Raw genomic sequence first — 20,390 nt, 5'->3', positions numbered from 1 at the left:
GATGCTCCCTGTGACCCTGCAGAGCCTGGGAATGCTAAATGAGAATTCCACCCGGTGCTTTACGGTTCTGGGGCGCCGTTTCACTGCCAGTTTTGGGTTACACTCGGCTGGCACAGGCTGGGCTGTGGTGGTGCCCTTCCCGTGGGTTTCCAAATTTGTGCCCTTTGTTTTTCCTGGGGAATTCCTGGGGAGGGCTGATTCCACTGGGTTGTTATTTCTTGGTGCCGAAGCTTGAGAAGGGTCTTGAAGAGGAATCCGGGAATCCACCTCATCCTTGTGTTCACCCCTGCCGGTGTTTGGTGCTAAATACATGAAATTTAGCTGCCAAAAGGTTGCAAATCGCATAGACCGTGATGTGTCCTGTCACACCACCCAATGGCAGCTCTCAGCAGCAAGTGGGAGGTTTTATCCCAATAAATACCTGTGAAATCCCATTTGTTTCTGTTCCAGTCCTGCCACATGTGAAGTTTTTCCTGCAGGGCGATTTCTTTGCTCTTTGATGTGAGATCTTGACAAAGAGAGCGTGTTAATAGCAGGAATTTCGGTTTTGTTTGCTGGAATCCACTTGATTTCAGGGATTTTCACGCTGAGACCGGGAGCACTGGGATTTTTTTTTTTAATTTATTTTTAGTTCCCCATGCTAATGAAAAGGATCATTTTACTAATGTTATGCCACAGGAGGACGCTGTGGAACGAGAGCTGTTGTTCCTCCCGGTGCTGGAGTCACCGCATCTGTGCCAACCCTGTAAATAAGATGTTCACTTCAGTCTTGATAGGAAGGGAATAAACTGCAGTGCCTTATCTTGCTTTGTGCCTGGTATCAGTTGTGCTGCTGACAGGAGTCGGTGTCTCCAGTCCTGGAAAGCCTTTCCCATCCAAAATATTGCTTCCAGAGGGAAAGATGTTCCACTGAAAAAAAAAAAAAACCCTGTTTTTTATCAGGTTGAGCTATAAGCCTCAAAGTTCTCCCCATGAACAAGGGAGCTTTTTGGTTTTTTCCCCGTGGAAAATGGGATTTTGGTGTTTAAATGTGCATTTTCAATGAGTTGTGGTGATAAGCGAGAGATGAATCAAGCTTAGCCTGGTGAATGGTGCTGTCCGCTCATCAAACCCACAGGGGTGATTCCCTCTAGGCTCAGTTCCAAATTCAAAATAAATACCCTAAATACAAATTAATGATGTTTACCCACTGGGAGACGCCAGTGCAGTGTGGAAATCATGGAAAGAGCAGAATCTCTGTGACTGGGAGCCTGGAATCACCTCCAGGGACACATGGACACCCTCTTTGTCCTGTCCCCATGGAGAGGGTCTGGGATTGGCTCGGTGGCACTGCCGAGTGATGGGAGTGGGGGCTTTTCCTTAGGATTTCCCAAGCTGGTGCTGTTGGAATTGGCTGGCACAGAGCTCCTGGCAGCTCTGGTTTCTCCTGGGAGTGGTTTCTGAACCAGCCCTGTCAGGAGATGCTGTGAGGGAGCCCCTCCTGGCTGGGAGCTGGGCGAGAGGCCGGGTACCAGTTGGCCCAGGCAGAGGAGAACACCAGGACTGGCCATTCCTCCTTTTTAAAGGCTGCCCTCCAATCCTCCCCTCAGCTGGCATCAGCTCCTGTAACTCAGGCTGTCCCAGAAACACCAAAACCAGCTCATTTCACACCATTCTCATCAAAGGACTTACGAGGTTTGATGGTGAAAATCAAATCCCTGATCCCTCCTTTTGCCATTGGGGATTTGCCAACTCCTGCATTTCAGTTATAAAATTTTAGCTTTAGTTATGAAATGTCGTGTTGGTTTCCACGTTGGTGCTGGTACAGAACAGAAGGGAAATTTTCCCATTTTGTTTTCCACACAGAATGACTCGTTCTCAATATGAAAAGATGAAGGCTGAATTCTGACAATCAGGGTAATTAGCAAAGAAGCAAGTTCTGTAAGAACATCAACTTGATTGATCAATTTGAACACCAGATCCTTGTATTTGGTGTTTTGGAACACCACCCCTGGATTGTGTTTGTCCCCAGATGGGGTTGGCTCTGTGGCTGTGGCCATCAAAATGTGATGGATCAGGAATCTGTGGGTGATAAACCGGGATGTACCTGCTCTCCTGCCTCAAGGGTGTTGTGCCAGAGCAGGAAGAGCAGGACTGGACAATTTCAGAGGTAGAATTCCACTCAGACAGGATTTGATTAGCAAATGGCCAGCGATTGATTTCTTGCTAAGATCAGTTTTCACTTAGGGATTGTCCCAGGCCGGGAAATCGGAGTTTATCGAGAGGCTGGAAGTTCAGAACAGCTTTTTAAACATCACATTCCTGAGCACTAACTGCAGAGGAAGTGCTTTTTAATCTGATTGAATCCACCCAGTTGACCCAGTTGACTGGAAAAGCTCCTTCCCACCACGTCAGCCCCGATCATCAAAGGTGCTTTTGATCCCTCCTCGTCACGAGCTGCCAGCGGGGCTGCGGCAGGGAGGAGGAGGAGGAGGAGCTGCAGCCACAAACACTTGATAGTCCTTAAAATAAAGGAACTGGGGCCTTCCTTGCCCTCAGCGTGGAAGGTCCTGGGTGCCACCAGCAGAGTCTGGGTGAGCTGTGAGAGCAGGAAGCTGCTCCAGCCTTGCTCCGGGGCTGATGGAGATGGAGCAGCGCTCAGTGAGGAACTCGAGGTGTTGGCCCACATAGCCTGGCCTGGGTCAGGAATCCTTTGGGAATAATTTGAGTATGGGAATGGCTTCCTGAGGTTTCAGTGTTTGTGGAATTAGGTGTGGGTTGCCTTTGAGTGGAAGGTTTCCTTCCAGTGGTGTCATCCGTTGTCTCGGGGTCTTGTCTTCTGATGAAAGTCACTGTGCTCCATCAATCATACTCTGATCACATTTTTCCATGGATTTTCTAAATTTCAATAGAAATGCCTTAACACTGCATTGCTCCAGTAGGAAAAGCAGCAACGTCCCCTTTCAGGACAAGCTCGGTGTCTTGGGAAATCTGTTAAGCTGTAAATCCATAAGGATTTCCGTGAAATATTTTTCCCCACCCATTTTTCTCTGGCGATGGCAGGATGAGTTTCTTGGAAGGAGGTTTGGGCTGGTTGTTCTTCCACCAGAAATTTCCAGTTTGTCTCCACTCAGCATCTCAGTCCCTTCCTCACTGGCACTGTTTGAACTCCTGCTATTTTTGGATGGTTCTAATATTACAACTCAAGCTGTAAACAGGGCTGGACAACAGCAGCACCAGACTCCAGCAGCTTTTTTGGGAGTATTGGGAATCTGGATCTGGTTTGGCTTTAGCTGTAGCCTCAGCAGGTTTGTGTCATAAAACCTCACAACAACAATCCTGCTGTCCCTCAGGCTGGAATATTCCAACCCTTCCCCAGCACTGCCTGTCCCACCACTGAACCGTGTCCCCAGGGTCTGTAAAATTCCTTCAGGGATGGACTCCAGCACTTCCCCGTTCCACTGACGATGCTTTTGGAGAAGAAATGTTCCCTAAAATCCCATCTAAACCTCCCCAGCACAACTTGAACCCGTTTCCTCTTGTCCTGTGGCTTGGGAGAAGAGATCAGGCCCCACCTGGCTGCAACCTCCTTTTTGTTTGGTCAAAATAACCAAAATAACACAAAGTGCTTTGTGTTCCCGTGTCCCATTGACCCCTCCGTGGCATTCCATGATCTGGTGTCAGTCAGGAGCTGTAATTCCACGACTGTACTCACAAGGTCAGGATCATTTTTGTTTATTTTCTTATTCCCTGCAGCTGGTCACCTCTTTTTCTGCTCTTTGCCCTGAGCAGGAGCAGATTCCCTTTGGGGAATCTGTTTTTGAGGGCTGAGGTTCTAATTCTCCTGTTTGAAAATAACTTAGGGATGTGCCATTTCTTTTCCACAAATGCACAGGAGGCACGGGCTGGAAATATCCCTGCACCTCCCGTGCTGGTCCTTCTGCACAGGTCTGTGCTCCCAGTGTGTGGTCCAGGGCCCTGCTGGCCCTGTGAGCTGCTGCTTTGCTCAGTGCTTTACCACTGGGCGCCTGAAATAAATCACTTTTCTGTGGTGGTTGTGCTGGGGTTGGGATGGCTTTGGCTATTTCTGAGCTCTGACTCCGGGTCTGGGCCCTCCTGACCAGGGGCTGGAGCGTGTCCAGGGAAGGGAATGGAGCTGGGAAGGGTCTGGAGCCCCAGGAGGGGCTGAGGGAGCTGGGAAGGGGCTCAGAGGGAGAAAAGGAGGCTCAGGGGGACCTTGTGGCTCTGCACAGCTCCTGACTGGAGGGGACAGCCGGGGGGGTCGGGCTGTGCTGCCAGGAACAGGGACAGGAGGAGAGGGAATGGCCTCAGGCTGAGCCAGGGGAGGGTCTGGGTGTGCACCAGCAGGAATTTCCCCATGGAAAGGGAGCTCAGGGCTTGTCAGGGTATGGGACTCACTGTCCCTGGGGGTGTCTGGGGAAGGACTGGACGTGGCACTCGGTGCTCTGGGCTGGGGAAGGGGCGTAGGTTGGACCTGGATCTCAGAAGTCTTTTCCATCCTCAGTGATCTGGAATTCTGTCCTGGCATCCTCGTTTGTGTCCTGAGCTACTGAGGTCCGAGGGGACTTTGTGTCACCCTCAGGCCTCTTCCCTGAAAGCTGGGACTTGACAGGGCAAAACCAAGTCCCAGCTTTGACCCTGAAATGTGCAGGCGAGGGAATCTCAGGGCTCCTTGGGTTCCTTGCCTCCAGCAGAGAGAGTCCATCTGGGTGCTGTGCTCTGTTGGGAACAGTGCATTTCTCCAAACCCTTTAACCCAAAGCTCCTCTCCTGGCAGAGCTGTCATTTCCCTCTGTCCCCGGGGCGGGAGGTGACCTCCGTGCCTTTCTGTCCCGTGTGGCAGTGACTCTTGATGGAAGAACACGGAGTGACGCAGGCAGAGCACATGGCGACCATCGAGGCGCACGCCGTGGCCCAGCAGGTGCAGCAGGTGCACGTGGCCACCTACACGGAGCACAGCATGCTGAGCGCCGACGAGGACTCGCCCTCCTCGCCCGAGGACACCTCCTACGACGACTCCGACATCCTCAACTCCACGGCCGCCGACGAGGTCACCGCGCACCTGGCGGCCGCAGGTAAGGGCGGGGGGCTGCTGCTGCATCGTCATTGTCATCATCATCATCATCATCATTGTCATCGTCATTGTCATCGTCATTGTCATTGTCATCATCATCGTTTTGGTTTGGAATGATGGGTGTCTGTCTGCCAGGGAAAGCCGGAGCTTCCCTTGGGATGGGGAATGCAAACCCTTCCCTTGGGATGGAAACCCCTTCCCTTGGGATGGAGAATGCAAACCCTTCCCTTGGGATGGATTCACCTTCCCTTGGGATGGAAACCCTTCCCTTGGGATGGAAACCCTTCTCTTGGGATGGAAACCCCTTCCCTTGGGATGGAAAATATTAACCCTTTCCTTGGGATGGAGAATCCAAACCCTTCTCTTGGGACGCAAACCCTTCCCTTGGGATGGATTCCCCTTCCCTTGGGATGGAGAATCCAAACCCTTCCCTTGGGATGGAGAATCCAAATCCTTCTCTTGGGATGGAGAATCCAAATCCTTCTCTTGGGATGGAGAATCCAAACCCTTCCCTTGGGATGGAGAATCCAAATCCTTCCCTTGGGATGGAGAATCCAAACCCTTCCCTTGGGATGGAGAATCCAAACCCTTCCCTTGGGATGGAGAATCCAAATCCTTCTCTTGGGATGGAGAATCCAAACCCTTCCCTTGGGATGGATTCCCCTTCCCTTGGGATGGAGAATGCAAACCCTTCCCTTGAGATGGAGAATCCAAACCCTTCCCTTGGGATGGAAACCCCTTCCCTTGGGATGGAAAATATTAACCCTTTCCTTGGGATGGAGAATCCGAACCCTTCTCTTGGGATGGATTCCCCTTCCCTTGGGATGGGGAATGCAAACCCTTCCCTTGGGATGGATTCCCCTTCCCTTGGGATGGAGAATGCAAACCCTTCCCTTGGGATGGAGAATGCAAACCCTTCCCTTGGGATGGAGAATCCAAATCCTTCTCTTGGGATGGGGAATGCAAACCCTTCCCTTGGGATGGAGAATCCAAACCCTTCCCTTGGGATGGAGAATCCAAACCCTTCCCTTGGGATGGAGAATCCAAATCCTTCTCTTGGGATGGGGAATGCAAACCCTTCCCTTGGGATGGAGAATCCAAATCCTTCCCTTGGGATGGGGAATGCAAACCCTTCCCTTGGGATGCAAACCCTTCCCTTGGGATGGATTCACCTTCCCTTGGGATGGAAACCCTTCCCTTGGGATGGAAAATATTAACCCTTTCCTTGGGATGGAGAATCCAAACCCTTCTCTTGGGACGCAAACCCTTCCCTTGGGATGGATTCCCCTTCCCTTGGGATGGAGAATCCAAATCCTTCTCTTGGGATGGGGAATCCAAACCCTTCCCTTGGGATGGAAAATATTAACCCTTCCCTTGGGATGGAAACCCTTCCCTTGGGATGGATTCCCCTTCCCTTGGGATGGAGAATCCAAACCCTTCCCTTGGGATGGATTCCCCTTCCCTTGAGATGGAGAATCCAAACCCTTCCCTTGGGATGGAAACCCTTCCCTTGGGATGGAAACCCTTCCCTTGGGATGGATTCCCCTTCCCTTGGGATGGGGAATGCAAACCCTTCCCTTGGGATGGAGAATCCAAACCCTTCCCTTGGGATGGGGAATGCAAACCCTTCTCTTGGGATGGATTCCCCTTCCCTTGGGATGGAGAATCCAAACCCTTCCCTTGGGATGGAGAATCCAAATCCTTCTCTTGGGATGGAGAATCCAAACCCTTCCCTTGGGATGGAGAGTGCAAACCCTTCCCTTGGGATGGAGAATGCAAACCCCCTCCCCCCAAATTATTAGGATTTTGCAATTAAGGAGGCTTTCAGGCAAAGATGTGGGTGTAGGAATAGCAGCTCTTTACTAGGAATATTAAAATAAAAATGCAGTAGGCCCCACATAAAAAGTCCCCAAACAAACCCGGAGTGCAGCGTGGCCTCGCTGAGTCAGGGAGCTCCCGTGTTAGGCCTGTCCCAGGGAGATCCACAAAAGATCCTGACGTGTCTGGGCTGGGGAAGTCCTTCAGAATCACAGATTCTCCAGTGGAGCCCAGTGTCCCCAGAGTGGCCAGGCAGTGGGTCTGCATTAGCAGAAGAAATGGGGTGACAGTGAAGCACTGGGGTCTGGCCTGACTCTGTGTCAGCCTTCAGCCCAAACCTGTGAGGTTCCACCACCCCCCGAGCACCCCATGCCCCTTCCTTAGGGATTTTCCAGCCTCCCATCCTGCAGGATTTTTTCTTTCCCCTTCCCTTGTAGCACACGGGATTTTCAGGGCTGGGTGGTGTTCAGAAGGCTCTGGTAGGACACTGCTGGGAACTCTGGATTTCACATTTCTGTCCCGTCAGAGCAGGTTTTTAATCCCTCAGGAAAGCCTCAGACTCCTGATGCTGTAGTTGAGGTGTCCAAGCAGGATTCATGGAGCTGGACCTGGCTTCCTCTTCCTCAGATCATTCAAAGTTTTGGGAGTTTTCCAGTGTGTTTGGAAGATGAAATAAAGAATTCCCTGAGTGTAAGGACAGCTGAAGAATGTGACTTCCACCCGGGACTGAGCTGGGATTTGCCAACCTGCAGTGCTGGAGAGCAGAGCTCAGGGAGGGATTTGTGTCACTTGGCTGTGCTGGGGACACCCTGGGTGGTGACAATGTCCCTGCAGGGCAGTTCCCGTGCTGACCTGACCCTCTGTGCTTCCATTCCCAGGCCCTGTGGGGATGGCAGCAGCCGCTGCAGTGGCGACGGGGAAGAAAAGGAAGCGACCCCACGTTTTTGAGTCCAACCCCTCCATTCGGAAGAGGCAGCAGACACGTTTGCTCAGGTGAGCCTCACCTGGCCCTGCCACCTCGGCGTCCTCCAGCCAGCTCTGCTCAGTGTGGTCACACCAGGTCACCCAGCTCAGGGATTTTTTGGGGAGTGACTCTCTGAAACCCAAGAGCTGTGGTTTAATTTGCATTATGAAGGGTTAAACTGCAGCTCTGCTCATCTCTGAGGTGATTTTATGACACTTTGGTGGCTCTGTTGTTCTGTTTTAACCACAACTGGTGGCCAGTTGAGTCTCTCACAGTGGCACTTCAAGATACCCAGAGTGGCTTTGGCAGAAATTGAAGCTCCATCCATACCCCAGTTCTGCAGAGGATTTATCTGCCTCACAAAAAAAAAAACAAACGCCTTTTCTGCCTGATCAAACCATTCTGGGAATAAATAAATGTGTGTATATCCAAATTCCCTTTGCCATTGGACAAAGCCCAGATTGAAGACTTGGGGTAAAGGTTTAGAGCAGAGTTTTAGGAAGAATAACCAAGGGGAGATTCCTGCCTGAGCTGAAACAGGTTTTTTTGGCTTTAGAAGCTCCCTGTGGGCACACCAGGGCTCCCCAGCCCTGCAGGTGTTGTGTTCCAGGTGCTCTGAGGCTCTTTGCCCACCTGGTGGCCCCCGAGCCACACCAGAGCTGGTGGAGGCTCCACCTGAGCTCCCCTGCTCTGCAAACATTTGTGAATATTGGCTGCTGCTGTTCCCTGGCTGCTGCTGTTCCCTGGCTGCTGCTGTTCCCTGGCTGCTGGAACAAAGCAATTTCTGCTTTTTGTGCTGTTCAGGATCTCACTGGGCAGTTAATATTAAATTATCGGGCAGAGTTACTGCTAAATAATAATCCTTGGGAGGAGCTCCCTGCCTCTCACAGCTCCATTCTGGTTTTTGCTCCTTCTCCCAGCTCAGCTCTGTTTATTGCAGTGTTTCTGAAGAACAAATCCTTTTCTCCCTTGAAATATGAACAATATATTTTTAAAGAAACTGCTGTGTGAAGGAAGTATTTCTTCTCCTTTCACACAATTTCATTTTACTTCATTTTACCACATTAAGATAATGACAAAACATAATTTTTTTTCTCACTCTGACCAGTTGAACACATTTGTGCTTGATTTTCCCACCACTGGCAATTCCAAACCCCTGGCTGTGGGATCTGGTGGTGCTTTTTTGGCAACAAAAAGGTTCTGAAATGACCAGGACTGAGCTCTCACCTCATGGAATGCTCAGGTTTTCTGAGGAAAACACTACTTCTGTCTGGCTTTTGGAGTTTCTGCCACCATTTCTGACTCTTGCTCTGCTTGAAAGGGAATAAGAGGCAGAAAATATCCAGAGGAATGTTTTAACTCCAGAGGGAGTTGCTGATGGGGCAGGTGTTGGGACACCCGGGTTTCCTGTGCTGAGCTGTTGCAATAATTCCAGTTCTTGCCTGTCCTGCAGCTTGAATTCCTCCAGATCTGGTTTGGGCAGGACTTTGGTGCTGGAGAACTGCACTGCTGTGATCTGGATGTAAAATAACCTCTGTCTGCAGGCCTCTTTTGATGAATCATTCAGGTGCTCCAACAAAACACAACTTTTGTGCTGCTAAGACAGAGTGGAAGCACAGGCTCCTGCTGCCCCAGCTTTGCTGCTCTGCTGATTTCTCTTTTTACATCAATGAGGAAAGGAGAGAGGGGAGAATAATTGACATTTGAGCTGCTGGGTGACTGCAGGGAGCACAGCAGGCCCGTGGAGAGGAGGAATAAACTCAATATGTGGCCAAGCTGAGCAGCTGGGGCTGTGTTTCTCACCTGCTCTGTGAACGGGAGCTGGCAGCCAGAGGGGCTGTGTTTGTGCAGGGCTTTCAGCTGATGCCCATTCCTGGTTTTTTCCTTGTTTCAGGAAGCTCCGGGCCACACTGGATGAGTACACCACCAGAGTGGGGCAGCAGGCCATCGTGCTGTGCATCTCACCCTCCAAACCCAACCCTGTCTTCAAAGTCTTCGGTGCTGCACCCTTGGAGAACGTGGTAGGTGTCCCTAGGAAAGTGAGGAGAGAACTTCCTCACCTCCCCTGCGGATTTGGTTCTGCTCAGGGCAGCCTTGGAAGCCTGGTAGGGATCTGAAAGTCATGTTAAAAACCTTGGGAAAAAAAAAAAGAGTTTAGGTTTTATGGAATCTCAGTGATTTCAGAGATCTTTTCCAGCCTTAATGTTCCTGTGATTCCCTGAGGTGAGGGAGCACTGAGGTTCTCTCTGCTCTGCAAGAATGGCTGCCTGGCACATCTCACCAGGGAGAGTATCCTGGATTAAAAATCAGAGGGAACAGGTCATGATCACAGAATCCCTGAATCCCTGAGGTTGGAAAAGCCCTCCAGGATCACTGAGTCCAAGCTGTGCCAAATCCCCACTTTGTCCCCAGCCCTGAGTGCCACATCCAGGAATTCTTTAGACGCCTCCAGGGATGGGCACTCCAAACCTCCCTGGGCAGCTCCTGACAAGGCCTGGCCACTCTTTCCATGGGGAAATTCCTGCTGATGCCCAGCCTGAGGCCGTTCCCTCTCCTCCTGTCCCTGTTCCTGGCAGCACAGCCCAAATCCCCCCGGCTGTCCCCTCCTCTCAGGGACTTGTGCAGAGTCACAGGGTCCCCCCAGTCCCCCTTTCCTTGTGAACAATGACATGTCTGAGCTCAGCTCTGCTCTCAGTCCCTGCCCCTTGTCACACACACTGCCTGTGACAGCTGCTGCCTCCAGAACTCTTCCTTTGATCCCACCCATCCTTCCCTCGCCGGCGTTACCTGGGCTTTCATCAGCAGCTCTCCCCAGTCCCGGGGCTCTGGGTGTTCCGTGCCAGCTGTGCCAGCTGTGCCCTGTGCTGTGCCCGGGGAGGGTGGCAGTGCCATTCCCGTTCCCCCGGCGCTGCTCCAGGTGTTTACCTGGCTGACAACTCCCGCAGGTGCGCAAGTACAAGAGCACCATCCTGGAGGACCTGGAGTCGGCGCTGGCCGAGCACGCGCCGGCGCCGCAGGAGGTGAACTCGGAGCTGCCGCCGCTCACCATCGACGGCATCCCGGTGTCGGTGGACAAGATGACCCAGGTGGGCAGGGCGGGGCGGGGCAGGGGGCGTGGGCTGGTCTGAGAGCAACACCTGGGGGAGACTCCCAGTCGGAAATGGAATTTAATAGGAGAGAGAGGAAATAAAATAAAATAAAATAAAATAAAATAACATAAAATAAAATAAAATAAAATAAAATAAAATAAAATAAAATAACATAAAATAAAATAAAATAACATAACATAAAATAAAATAAAATAAAATAAAATAAACAAATAAATAATAAAAGAATAAAAGAAAAAAGAAAAGAAAAAAGAAAAAATAAAAGAAAAAAATAAAATTAAAAATAAAATTAAAAATAACATTAAAATAAATTAAAAATTTTTTAAATTTTACAAAAATTTTAAAAGAAAAAATAAAATAAAACAAAATAAAAAATAAAATAAAAATTAAAAATTAAAAAAATTTAAAAATTCAAAATTTAAAAAAATATTTAAAATTAAAAACAAATTTAAAAATTTAAAAATTAAAAAATAAAAATTTAAAAAATTTAAAAATGATAAAAATTTAAAAAATAAAAAAATTTAAAATTTTAAAAAATAATAAAAAAGTTTTAAAATTGAAAAAATAAAAAATATTTTAAAAGTATTACAATTTAAAAAAATGAAATAAAATAAAATAAACTTAAACTTTAAAAATTTTTTAAAAATTTAAAAATAAAAAAATTAAGAAAACTAACCCAACCTAAACTAAACTAAACTAAACTAAAATCAGTAGTACAGAAGACCACTGACAGAACACAGCCTGACACCCTGTTAGGGTGGTGGTGGCTGTCCAGATGAAGCGCTCTTGTTGAAGCAGTGATCCTGTAGAAAGGTCTGGTAGCTCTTGTCCTCTGGGAATCCAGTGGGTGAGGCCCCTGTGCTGTCCCAAATCCCAGATTATATCCAGGTGGGAATGCCTGGCTCCCACCCTGGGCTGATCTCATTCCCTGAGTCCTGCAGTGGGTCCTTGACTGCCCATTGAACAGAGAGGGCTCCAGAGGGAGTTACCTGTGAGCCAGGGCAAGGCTCTTGTCCTCTGGGAATCCAGTGGGTAAAGCCTCTGTGCTGTCCCAAATCCCAGATTATATCCAGGTGGGAATGCCTGGCTCCTCCTCTGGTCTGATCTCATTCTGTGAGTCCTGCAGTGAATCCTTGACTGCCCATTGAACAGAGAGAGCTCCAGAGGAGTTACCTGTGAGCCATGGCCGAGGCCTTGGTGGCCCATGAACAGGAGATATCCAGAGGGAGGGGCAAGGCAAACACTGCCCCGCCTGCTGGGTAGTCTGAGCTTAACCAAGCTGAGATCAGGGCTTCCAGCAGCTCCTGAAGATGCTGACAGAGCACACACTTGGGGCACACCTCACACCGTAACCTGGGACAGGGCGTTGGGCAGTCACCCCCTGTTGTTCTGTGTGGCTGATCTCCAGGGGACAGCACTCATCTCCCCTTTCCCCCGGGGCTGGAACAGCTCCTGGGTGGGTTTGGAGCTTTGTTAGTGGTGCTGATTTTCATTTTATTTATGAAAATAAAACTGCTGGTGAGGAGAGCTCGGGCTGCCGGGAGCATTCCCTTTGGAATGGTGCTGGCACCTCCCAGGAAGCCTCCTGTGCATTTGTGGAAAAGAAACGACACATCCCTAAGGTATTTTCAAACAGGAGAATTAGAACCTCAGCCCTCAAAAACAGATTCCCCAAAGGGAATCTGCTCCTGCTCAGGGCAAAGAGCAGAAAAAGAGGTGACCAGCTGCAGGGAATAAGAAAATAAACAAAAATGATCCTGACCTTGTGAGTACAGTCATGGAATTACAGCTCCTGACTGACACCAGATCATGGAATGCCACGGAGGGGTCAATGGGACACGGGAACACAAAGCACTTTGTGTTATTTTGGTTATTTGGAACAAACAAAAAGGAGGTTGCAGCCAGGTGGGGGCTGATCTCTTCTCCCAAGCCACAGGACAAGAGGAAACGGGTTCAAGTTGTGCTGGGGAGGTTTAGATGGGATTTTAGGGAACATTTCTTCTCCAAAAGCATCGTCAGTGGAACAGGGAAGTGCTGGAGTCCATCCCTGAAGGAATTTTACAGACCCTGGGGACACGGTTCAGTGGTGGGACAGGCAGTGCTGGGGAAGGGTTGGAATATTCCAGCCTGAGGAACAGCAGGATTGTTGTGAGACTGCCACAAACCTGCTGAGACTACAGCTAAACCAGGGAAGATGTTTGTTCCACGCTGTGCCATGATCTTCAGCTTGGGAAGATCTTTCTGTGACTGTAATTCATTCCCTCCTCTGGTTCTTGCTGTGGATCGGAGCAGAGGGGAGTTTCTCAAAGGTTTAACCCCACATCAGACCCCGAGGGAGATATTTTTGTTGGAGATAGAAAATCTTTTGCCCTGGGCATGTGGAAAAGCTGATTTTTTAACTAGAAAATACAAATAATTATACTGGAAGCTCTGGGAATCAAGATTCCCACAATAAATGATGGCACCTCTGTGCAAGCTCAGGAGAAACCTTTCCACAGAGCCCTCCTGAGCTGCCTCACTGTGCTGGAACAACCAGGGCCATTCCTAAAAAGATCCTTGTTTTTCTATAAAGCAGCAGGAAAGGATTTTGCTGCCCAGCCCAGGTGGGTGATGCTCTCCATTCCCAAGGTTTGAGAAGGCTCTGGGTACGCCCAGCCTGAGGCACCACAGCAAATTTTAAATTCTGAAAGGAATTTTTTCCTGAGGGAGCAGCGAGATGGAAAGGGCAGCACACAGAGAGGAGCAGGGCAAAGCTGTGCAGGTTTTTCTGTGCCCTGCAGAGGTCACACCCTGCTCAAAACACCATTTCCACTTCTTAATGGAATCAGACAAGCTCACAATCAGTATAAAATTTTATTCTGCTTACTGTGCTTTGGCTGGTACAGATCATTTCCCCAGTCCCTGACAAATAAGAGAAAAGTTATTTCTTGGATGTTTAAACTCCTGGGAAAGGTGGCACCTGCACCTGTGGGCAGCTGTTGTTGTGTACCACTAACAGTTTCCCCATGGAAATGTTTCTCTCCCCCTTGTCCTGCAGGGCCTTTGCTCAGCCAGCCCAAAAAATAAAAATAATAAAATAAAAATAAAAATAAAAATAAAAATAAAAATAAAAATAAAAATAAAAATAAAAATAAAAATAAAAATAAAAATAAAAATAAAAATAATTCTGGTGTAGAACCTCTTATTTCAAATCCTCCCCTGCTGCTTTATAGAAAAACAAGGATCTTTTTAGGAATGGCCCTGGTTGTTCCAGCCCAGTGAGGCAGCTCAGGAGAGCTCTGTGCAAAGGTTTCTCCTGAGCTGTGCACAGAGGTGCCATCATTTATTGTGGGAATCTTGATTCCCAGAGCTTCCAGCAGAATTATTTGTATTTTCTAGTAAAAAATCAGCTTTCTTGCAACTAAGCTGCACAAAACCCTACGGAAAACTGGAACAAAAAAATAAAAATAAATATAATTAGGATGGCAGGGACTGGAAAAAGGAGGCCTCTGCTTTCAGCAGGTGTAGAGGTGTCATCAGTGAGGAGGAGAAAATAACTCCTTTTAATTGCTCTGCTTCCCCAGTGGTCTGGAGGGAAATAAAGCCTTTCTTTGCCTTTCTCTAACCTTGGGGATGGAGAGCATCACCCCCCTGGGCTGGGCAGGAAAATCTGGTGTTGCAGTGGGATTTTCAGCCTTCACTGAGGGGAATCTCGGTGCTTTCTGCACTTGGGTGACAGCTGAGTTTGCCCTCAGCCTGTTCTCAGTTGCTCCTCGATGTGATTGAGGAGTAAAATTGAGTAATCTGAGCTTAACCAAGCTGAGATCAGCGCTTCAGCCAGCTCTCACTGTTTTGTGAACACATAAATATGTGGTTTTTATATGTGATTTGTCCTTTAATCTGACTTTTTTTAAGCCCCATGATTTATACCCTGCTTGTAAAAGTTTTTCTGGGCCTCTCAAAACTCACATTTTTTGTTTTCTCGCTGTTCACCCGCTGCATTCCTGCTCTCCCAGCTGGTCCTGGAAAGGGCAGAAGCCTTGCTGGAAGCAGCTCCAGGGGCCTGGGTGCTTCTGTGGTTTCCCAGCTCTGGGAAGAGCAGCAGGGATGGATTCAGGGCTGGTGCTCACTCCCAGCTCCGGTGCAGTCGCTGTTTTTCCCTCTCCCACTTCCAGGTCCTGCATGGACCCAACTTTGCTTTTCCCAGAGACCCTGAGGGCTCTGGGGATGTGTAGGAAATTCCCAGCCACAGGTTTTGCCCTGTTCTAGAACCACTTTCCTGGTTGTTTCCAGCTCTGGAGAGCAGCTGGAATACAGCTTTGGGCTGTTGCATTTGGGATTGGGACAGCTCAATACCATCAATTCTTGAATTTAATGTTAAAAGTTAAAACACTTGAGCCTGTTTGAAGGTGTGGCAAAGAAACATTTCTCAGTTTCTCCCAAATCCTCCATCCTGGGGTTACCCCAGCCCTTTCCAAGGGCACAGACTGGAAGGTACCACTGGTTTTTTTTTAGCAGATATTTGATTTTTGGGTGACTCCTGGACGGTGTCAGCAGAACCTGCAGGTGAATATTCCCACCTGTGCCCTGAGGGACGTGGGGGCTTTGTGTGGGGGACATTACCTGTGGCACAGCCCCGGCCTCGTTAGGGCACTAATTAGCCAAGTCCTGTCTCCTGACAGTGCTGCTGATTGTGTCCCCCGTGGATTAAAGACAAATTAAAGACAAACCCTCCTTAACAAGGACCTGGAGCAGCTTAAGCCCTGAACTTCCATGGAGCAGTAATTGAGCCAGTGGAAACAAGGAGCATTGCTGATGGGAAGGAGCTTTTAACTCTTTTTGTACCAGGCAACTCAAATTTAAAACCTGCTGCTACCAGGTTTATTTGAATAAATGTTGGGGGCAGAATTACTGCTAAATAATAATCCTTGGGAGTGAACCCCTCACCTTTCACAGCTCCATTCTGGTTTTTCCTCCTTCCCCCAACTCTGCTCCCTCAGCCCCGTTTATTGCAGTGTTCCTGAAGAACAAATCCTTTTCTCCCTTGCACTATGAACAATATATATTTTAAAGAAACTGCTCTGTGAAGGAATTATTTCTTCTCCCTTCACCAGGCTTCATCCAGGGTACCTGCAGCATATCAGGGTGAGTGTTGAAGGGCTTTTCCAACCAAAATGACTCCATGATTCTATGAAATAATTGACTCTAAAAGCTCTGAAGGGATGCAGGGAGCTCCTCCTAAATGCAGTTTTTAAACTCTAAATGTGATTTCCTCTGACATAAGGAGAGCTCTCCCCTTCCTGCTGTGCTCTGCAGCTGAACCAGCCTTTTCCTGGTGCTCCAAGGAGTCCCTGGTACAGAACCAGCCTTGTCACACCCCCCTGGCTGAGTTCTGTATTTATTTTGGCAGGACAGGGCTGGAGAAGCGTGAGATCGTGGTCTCCACATTTCAGCAGGCACTGAAGCTCCTTCCCCTCTCAGCATCTCTGTAAAAGATGCATCAGCTCATGCCTGAGCTCCTGCCACTGTGGCGTTTTTAACGAGTTATTCTGATTTATTTACATTTATTTTCCATTTCAGGTTGGCTCCTTCTCTTCCTGGTAGTGTTTGAATTGCCAATACAATGCGTGTTTGTGCCTCGGTGTTGTAATTTTGTTTCGGCTGATTTAATTTTGATTTTTCTCTCCCACCTGCTGCCAAGCTGAGTCCTGGGAGAAGCTGGCCAAGTATTGTCCACCTTCCCTGGGCATTCATGTCCACCTTCCCTGGGCATTCATGTCCACCTTCCCTGGGCATTCATGTCCACCTTCTTTGGGCATTCATGTCCACCTTCCCTGGGCATTCATGTCCACCTTCCCTGGGCATTCATGTCCACCTTCCTTGGGCATTCATGTCCACCTTCTTTGGGCATTCATGTCCACCCTCTTTGGGCATTCATGTCCACCCTCTTTGGGCATTCATGTCCACCTTCCCTGGGCATTCATGTCCACCTTCCCTGGGCATTCAGGCCTCCTCCAGCTGCTGGCTCCAGCAGGGTGGAAATGGAACACGACAATTCTGTACAACGTACCCCAAAACCACCAAAGATGCAAATTCTTAAACATTTCTCAACCTCTCCTTTGCTCCAGGCACAGCTGAGAGCCTTCATCCCCGAGATGCTCAAGTACTCCACGGGTCGTGGCAAGCCGGGCTGGGGCAAGGAGAGCTGCAAGCCCATCTGGTGGCCCGAGGACATCCCCTGGGCCAACGTCCGCAGCGACGTGCGCACGGAGGAGCAGAAGCAGCGGGTGGGTGTCTCCCTGCCACCTCCCCAAGCAGCTCAGGGGCTGCAGACTGGGTTTGGGGAGGGGTTTCTGCATTTGGGGACAGAAGGGAGAGTCTGTGTCACGGAGGGAAGGGATGCTGTCCCCTCCTGGGCGGCAGGGAGCTTTGTGCTGAAAGGGAAGGGTCATGGATCAGGAAAAATGGGAGAAGTGGGTGAAAAGGGCCTGAGAAAAGTTTCTACCAGCCTGTCACAGAGATAATCAAAGGAGGCCACCGTGGTGTGGAGGCAGCAGGACCTGTGCAGGCTGGTTCAGGCCTGGCTGGGTGGGGAGGCTGCAGACGGGGCTGTGGCAGCGTTTTGGGGCTTTCCAAATCCCCGTGGGTTTCTGCTTGGAGTCACAGAATGGTTTGGGTTGGAAGGGCCCTTTTAAAAGCCTTCTCATCCAGGCCCTGCACTGAGCAGGGACATCTCCCCTGGATCAGGGGCCTCTCCAGGTGGGGAGAGGAGGGGATGAGCAGAGGGGGATGAAATGCTGGGGTTGTTTGTTTCGAATTGCTGCAAACCTCCCGACAAACCCCGGCGAAGACAAACACACAAATCCCAGCACGGTGCTGGCCCAGAACAAACCCCAGGGAAGACAAACACACAAATCCCAGCGCGGTGCTGGCCCAGAACCCCTTCCTGGGCTGACTGCCCGCCGTGTTCTCCTGCTGGAAGGTGTCCTGGACCCAGGCCCTGCGCACCATCGTGAAGAACTGCTACAAGCAGCACGGGCGCGAGGACCTGCTGTACGCCTTCGAGGACCAGCAGACCCCGCAGACCACGACCACGCACAGCATCGCCCACCTGGTGCCCTCCCAGACCGTGGTACAAACCTTCAGCAACCCCGACGGCACCGTGTCCCTCATCCAGGTGAGAGCAGCCCCCTGGGAATGTCGCGTTTCCAGCACAGTTTGCCTCAGGGAGGTGCTGTAAGGAGCCAAACTCGTCCTTGTTGAGGAATTTTGTCTTTGTCACATCTCACCCCACAACAAAGATCTATCCTGGTCCTCTGCCTTCCCAACTCCAACCCCCTGTTCTCCAGTGTGAGGGTTTCTGCCGTGTGGTCAAACAATTCAGGGGTTTGACCTGAGTTTAGTGAACCTGCTTACAGCAAATCCAGTCCCTGGTGCCACCACACAACACGTGATGGGAGGGGAGGGGGTGGAAGTGCCTTCCTTCAGTGGTGTGAAATGTAGTTTGATCAGCAGATCCTGTGCCCCTGCTCTTCATCTGACACCTCAAGTGTTAATATACTGTAATTATATTTATTACAAACACCAAATGCACATTTGTCCTCGAGGAATGAGGATTCCTCTCCTGCTGTTCGTAGCTCGGTGCTGCTGCTGTTTTCCCTGGGTTCCCTGCGTGGGAAGGCAGATTCTGGCAGCTCAGGATCTCAAAAAAAATCAGGTTTTCTCTTGAAACTTCCCACAGACTCCTTATGGGAGTGAGATTTGACTCTGTTTCCCTTGTGCCTCCAAACCACCACTGGTGGTGGTTCCTAACCAGGCCCAGCACTTTGTCCCTCTTGAGCATCACATTTTTAGCCATGTCTCAGACATACTTTTCTCAGACATAGTGAAGATAAAAATTGGGTGTATGAGTAGGGTTTTTCCCCCCAAATGAAGCTTTTCAGGGGCTGTTAGAGTTTTCTGTTCCCCACCAAGGCCCTCAGGCTTGCCAGGCTGGTTCTCTTTGCTCACCTGTCCATACAATCTCCCTTTGACTGCTGTCCTTTCAGGTGCTGGACACCTGAGACCCCACTGACTTCCCGGCATCCCTATTTCATTCTCCTCAGAGACAAAGCTGCCCATCTCCCTGCCTTTGTCCCTTCCCAGCTGTTAAATGGGGAAAAGATCATTTCCAAAGGGTGTGCAGGGAGTTCTGAGCCAGTGCTGGGTGGGTGGGAGGAGGGAGTTGGTTCCACCGTGCTCCCACAGCTTTTCCTGAGGCTGGGAGGATGCTGAGCCCTCGTGGACATAGGGACAGCACGAGGGAAAGCAGAGCTTGGTTCCAGTCTGGAAACTGCCGTGGATTAACACAGCTCCAGTTTGGGATTTCCTCCCCCCTGGGGACAGCTTTGTGTTTTCTGTGAGCTCTGCAATTACAATTAGTCACAGAATCGTGGAATTTGAGGGGGTTGGAATGGACCTTAAAGATCTTCTCATTGCCATGGGCCACCTTCCACCATCCCAGACAGCTCCAAGCCCTGTCCAGCCTGGCCTTGGACACTTCCAGGGATGGGACATCCACGACCTCCCTGCACCACCTCTTGCGGCATCTCACCACCCTCACAGGAAATTCCTTCATTCTTTTTAATCTGAGGGTTTGTTCCCTCCTGTTGGAACCCCGGGCACTGGGAATTGCAGGGAATTCCCCTGGGAATTCCAGGCTCTCTGTGCTGACCCCCAGGCAAACCCTGCACTGACCTGAGGCTGGAAAAGGCTCCCAAAATGGAGCGACAGCGCTGGGACTGTGGGTGTGGGGTTTGGGCAGCAGTGTGTGACACCACAGGGGGGAAACTCAGAGTTTGAGGGTTTAGGATACAGGAATGGAGATAAAGCAAGGGGGAGGGTTTAGGGCAGAGGCTGAGTCCTGCTTTTTCACCTTCTCCTCCACGGGTCTGGTGGTGTTTTGTAATTGGGTAGAAAAATCCACACTGCGGGCCAGGGGTGGTTGGGTATTGGGTTAAAAGTAAAAATAATTTAGGTGTCATTTCTTAATTGGACAGTTTATCCTTGAAAGGCCTTGTAAAGAAAGTGATAGAGGCCATTTTTCACTTTGTTATCCAGAACTCACATCTTGTGAGACTGTAACGTAGGTAAGGATTAATAAACATCTGAGCCCGAACACAAAGCACCATCCCTCAAGCACTAAATCCCTGCTCTAACAGAAAAAAAGATTAAAAACCCAACAAGAGCCCCTTTTCCTGAGTGCTGTGGCCCTTCTCCTGCAGTGACAGCTGCCTTGTTCTGCCCTCCACAGGTCGGCACGGGCGCCACGGTGGCCACGCTGGCCGACGCCTCCGAGCTGCCCACCACGGTCACCGTCGCGCAAGTCAACTACTCCGCGGTGGCAGACGGGGAGGTGAGGAGCTGCCCCGGCCCTGGGACCCTGCCCCGGCCCTGGGACCCTGCCCCGG

At 49.9% G+C, this 20,390-nt stretch overlaps 1 protein-coding gene across 3 annotated transcripts in view; it reads left to right on the top strand.

Moving 5' to 3' along the window:
• NRF1 (nuclear respiratory factor 1) overlaps positions 1 to 20,390 on the top strand; it is a 67,595-nt gene that overhangs the window by 10,135 nt on the left and 37,070 nt on the right. For 2 of the 3 annotated variants that reach the window (XM_063397168.1, XM_063397170.1), the window contains exons 2-8: positions 4,843 to 5,074; positions 7,770 to 7,884; positions 9,750 to 9,876; positions 10,801 to 10,941; positions 17,070 to 17,228; positions 17,924 to 18,118; positions 20,234 to 20,335. In XM_063397168.1, the coding sequence (XP_063253238.1) occupies positions 4,852 to 5,074; positions 7,770 to 7,884; positions 9,750 to 9,876; positions 10,801 to 10,941; positions 17,070 to 17,228; positions 17,924 to 18,118; positions 20,234 to 20,335 (1,062 nt within the window). In that variant the 5' untranslated portion in view covers positions 4,843 to 4,851. Of the gene's footprint in view, positions 1 to 4,350; positions 5,075 to 7,769; positions 7,885 to 9,749; positions 9,877 to 10,800; positions 10,942 to 17,069; positions 17,229 to 17,923; positions 18,119 to 20,233; positions 20,336 to 20,390 lie in introns of those variants that run through there. The other variant, XM_063397169.1, reaches the window with a different exon arrangement.

This window comes from Prinia subflava, chromosome 4 (genome assembly GCF_021018805.1).
Source record: "Prinia subflava isolate CZ2003 ecotype Zambia chromosome 4, Cam_Psub_1.2, whole genome shotgun sequence".
In the NCBI taxonomy this organism is placed as follows: Eukaryota; Metazoa; Chordata; class Aves; order Passeriformes; family Cisticolidae; genus Prinia; species Prinia subflava.
Note: the sequence above shows the minus strand (reverse complement) of the source record. Positions and strands in the feature narration are given on the sequence as shown.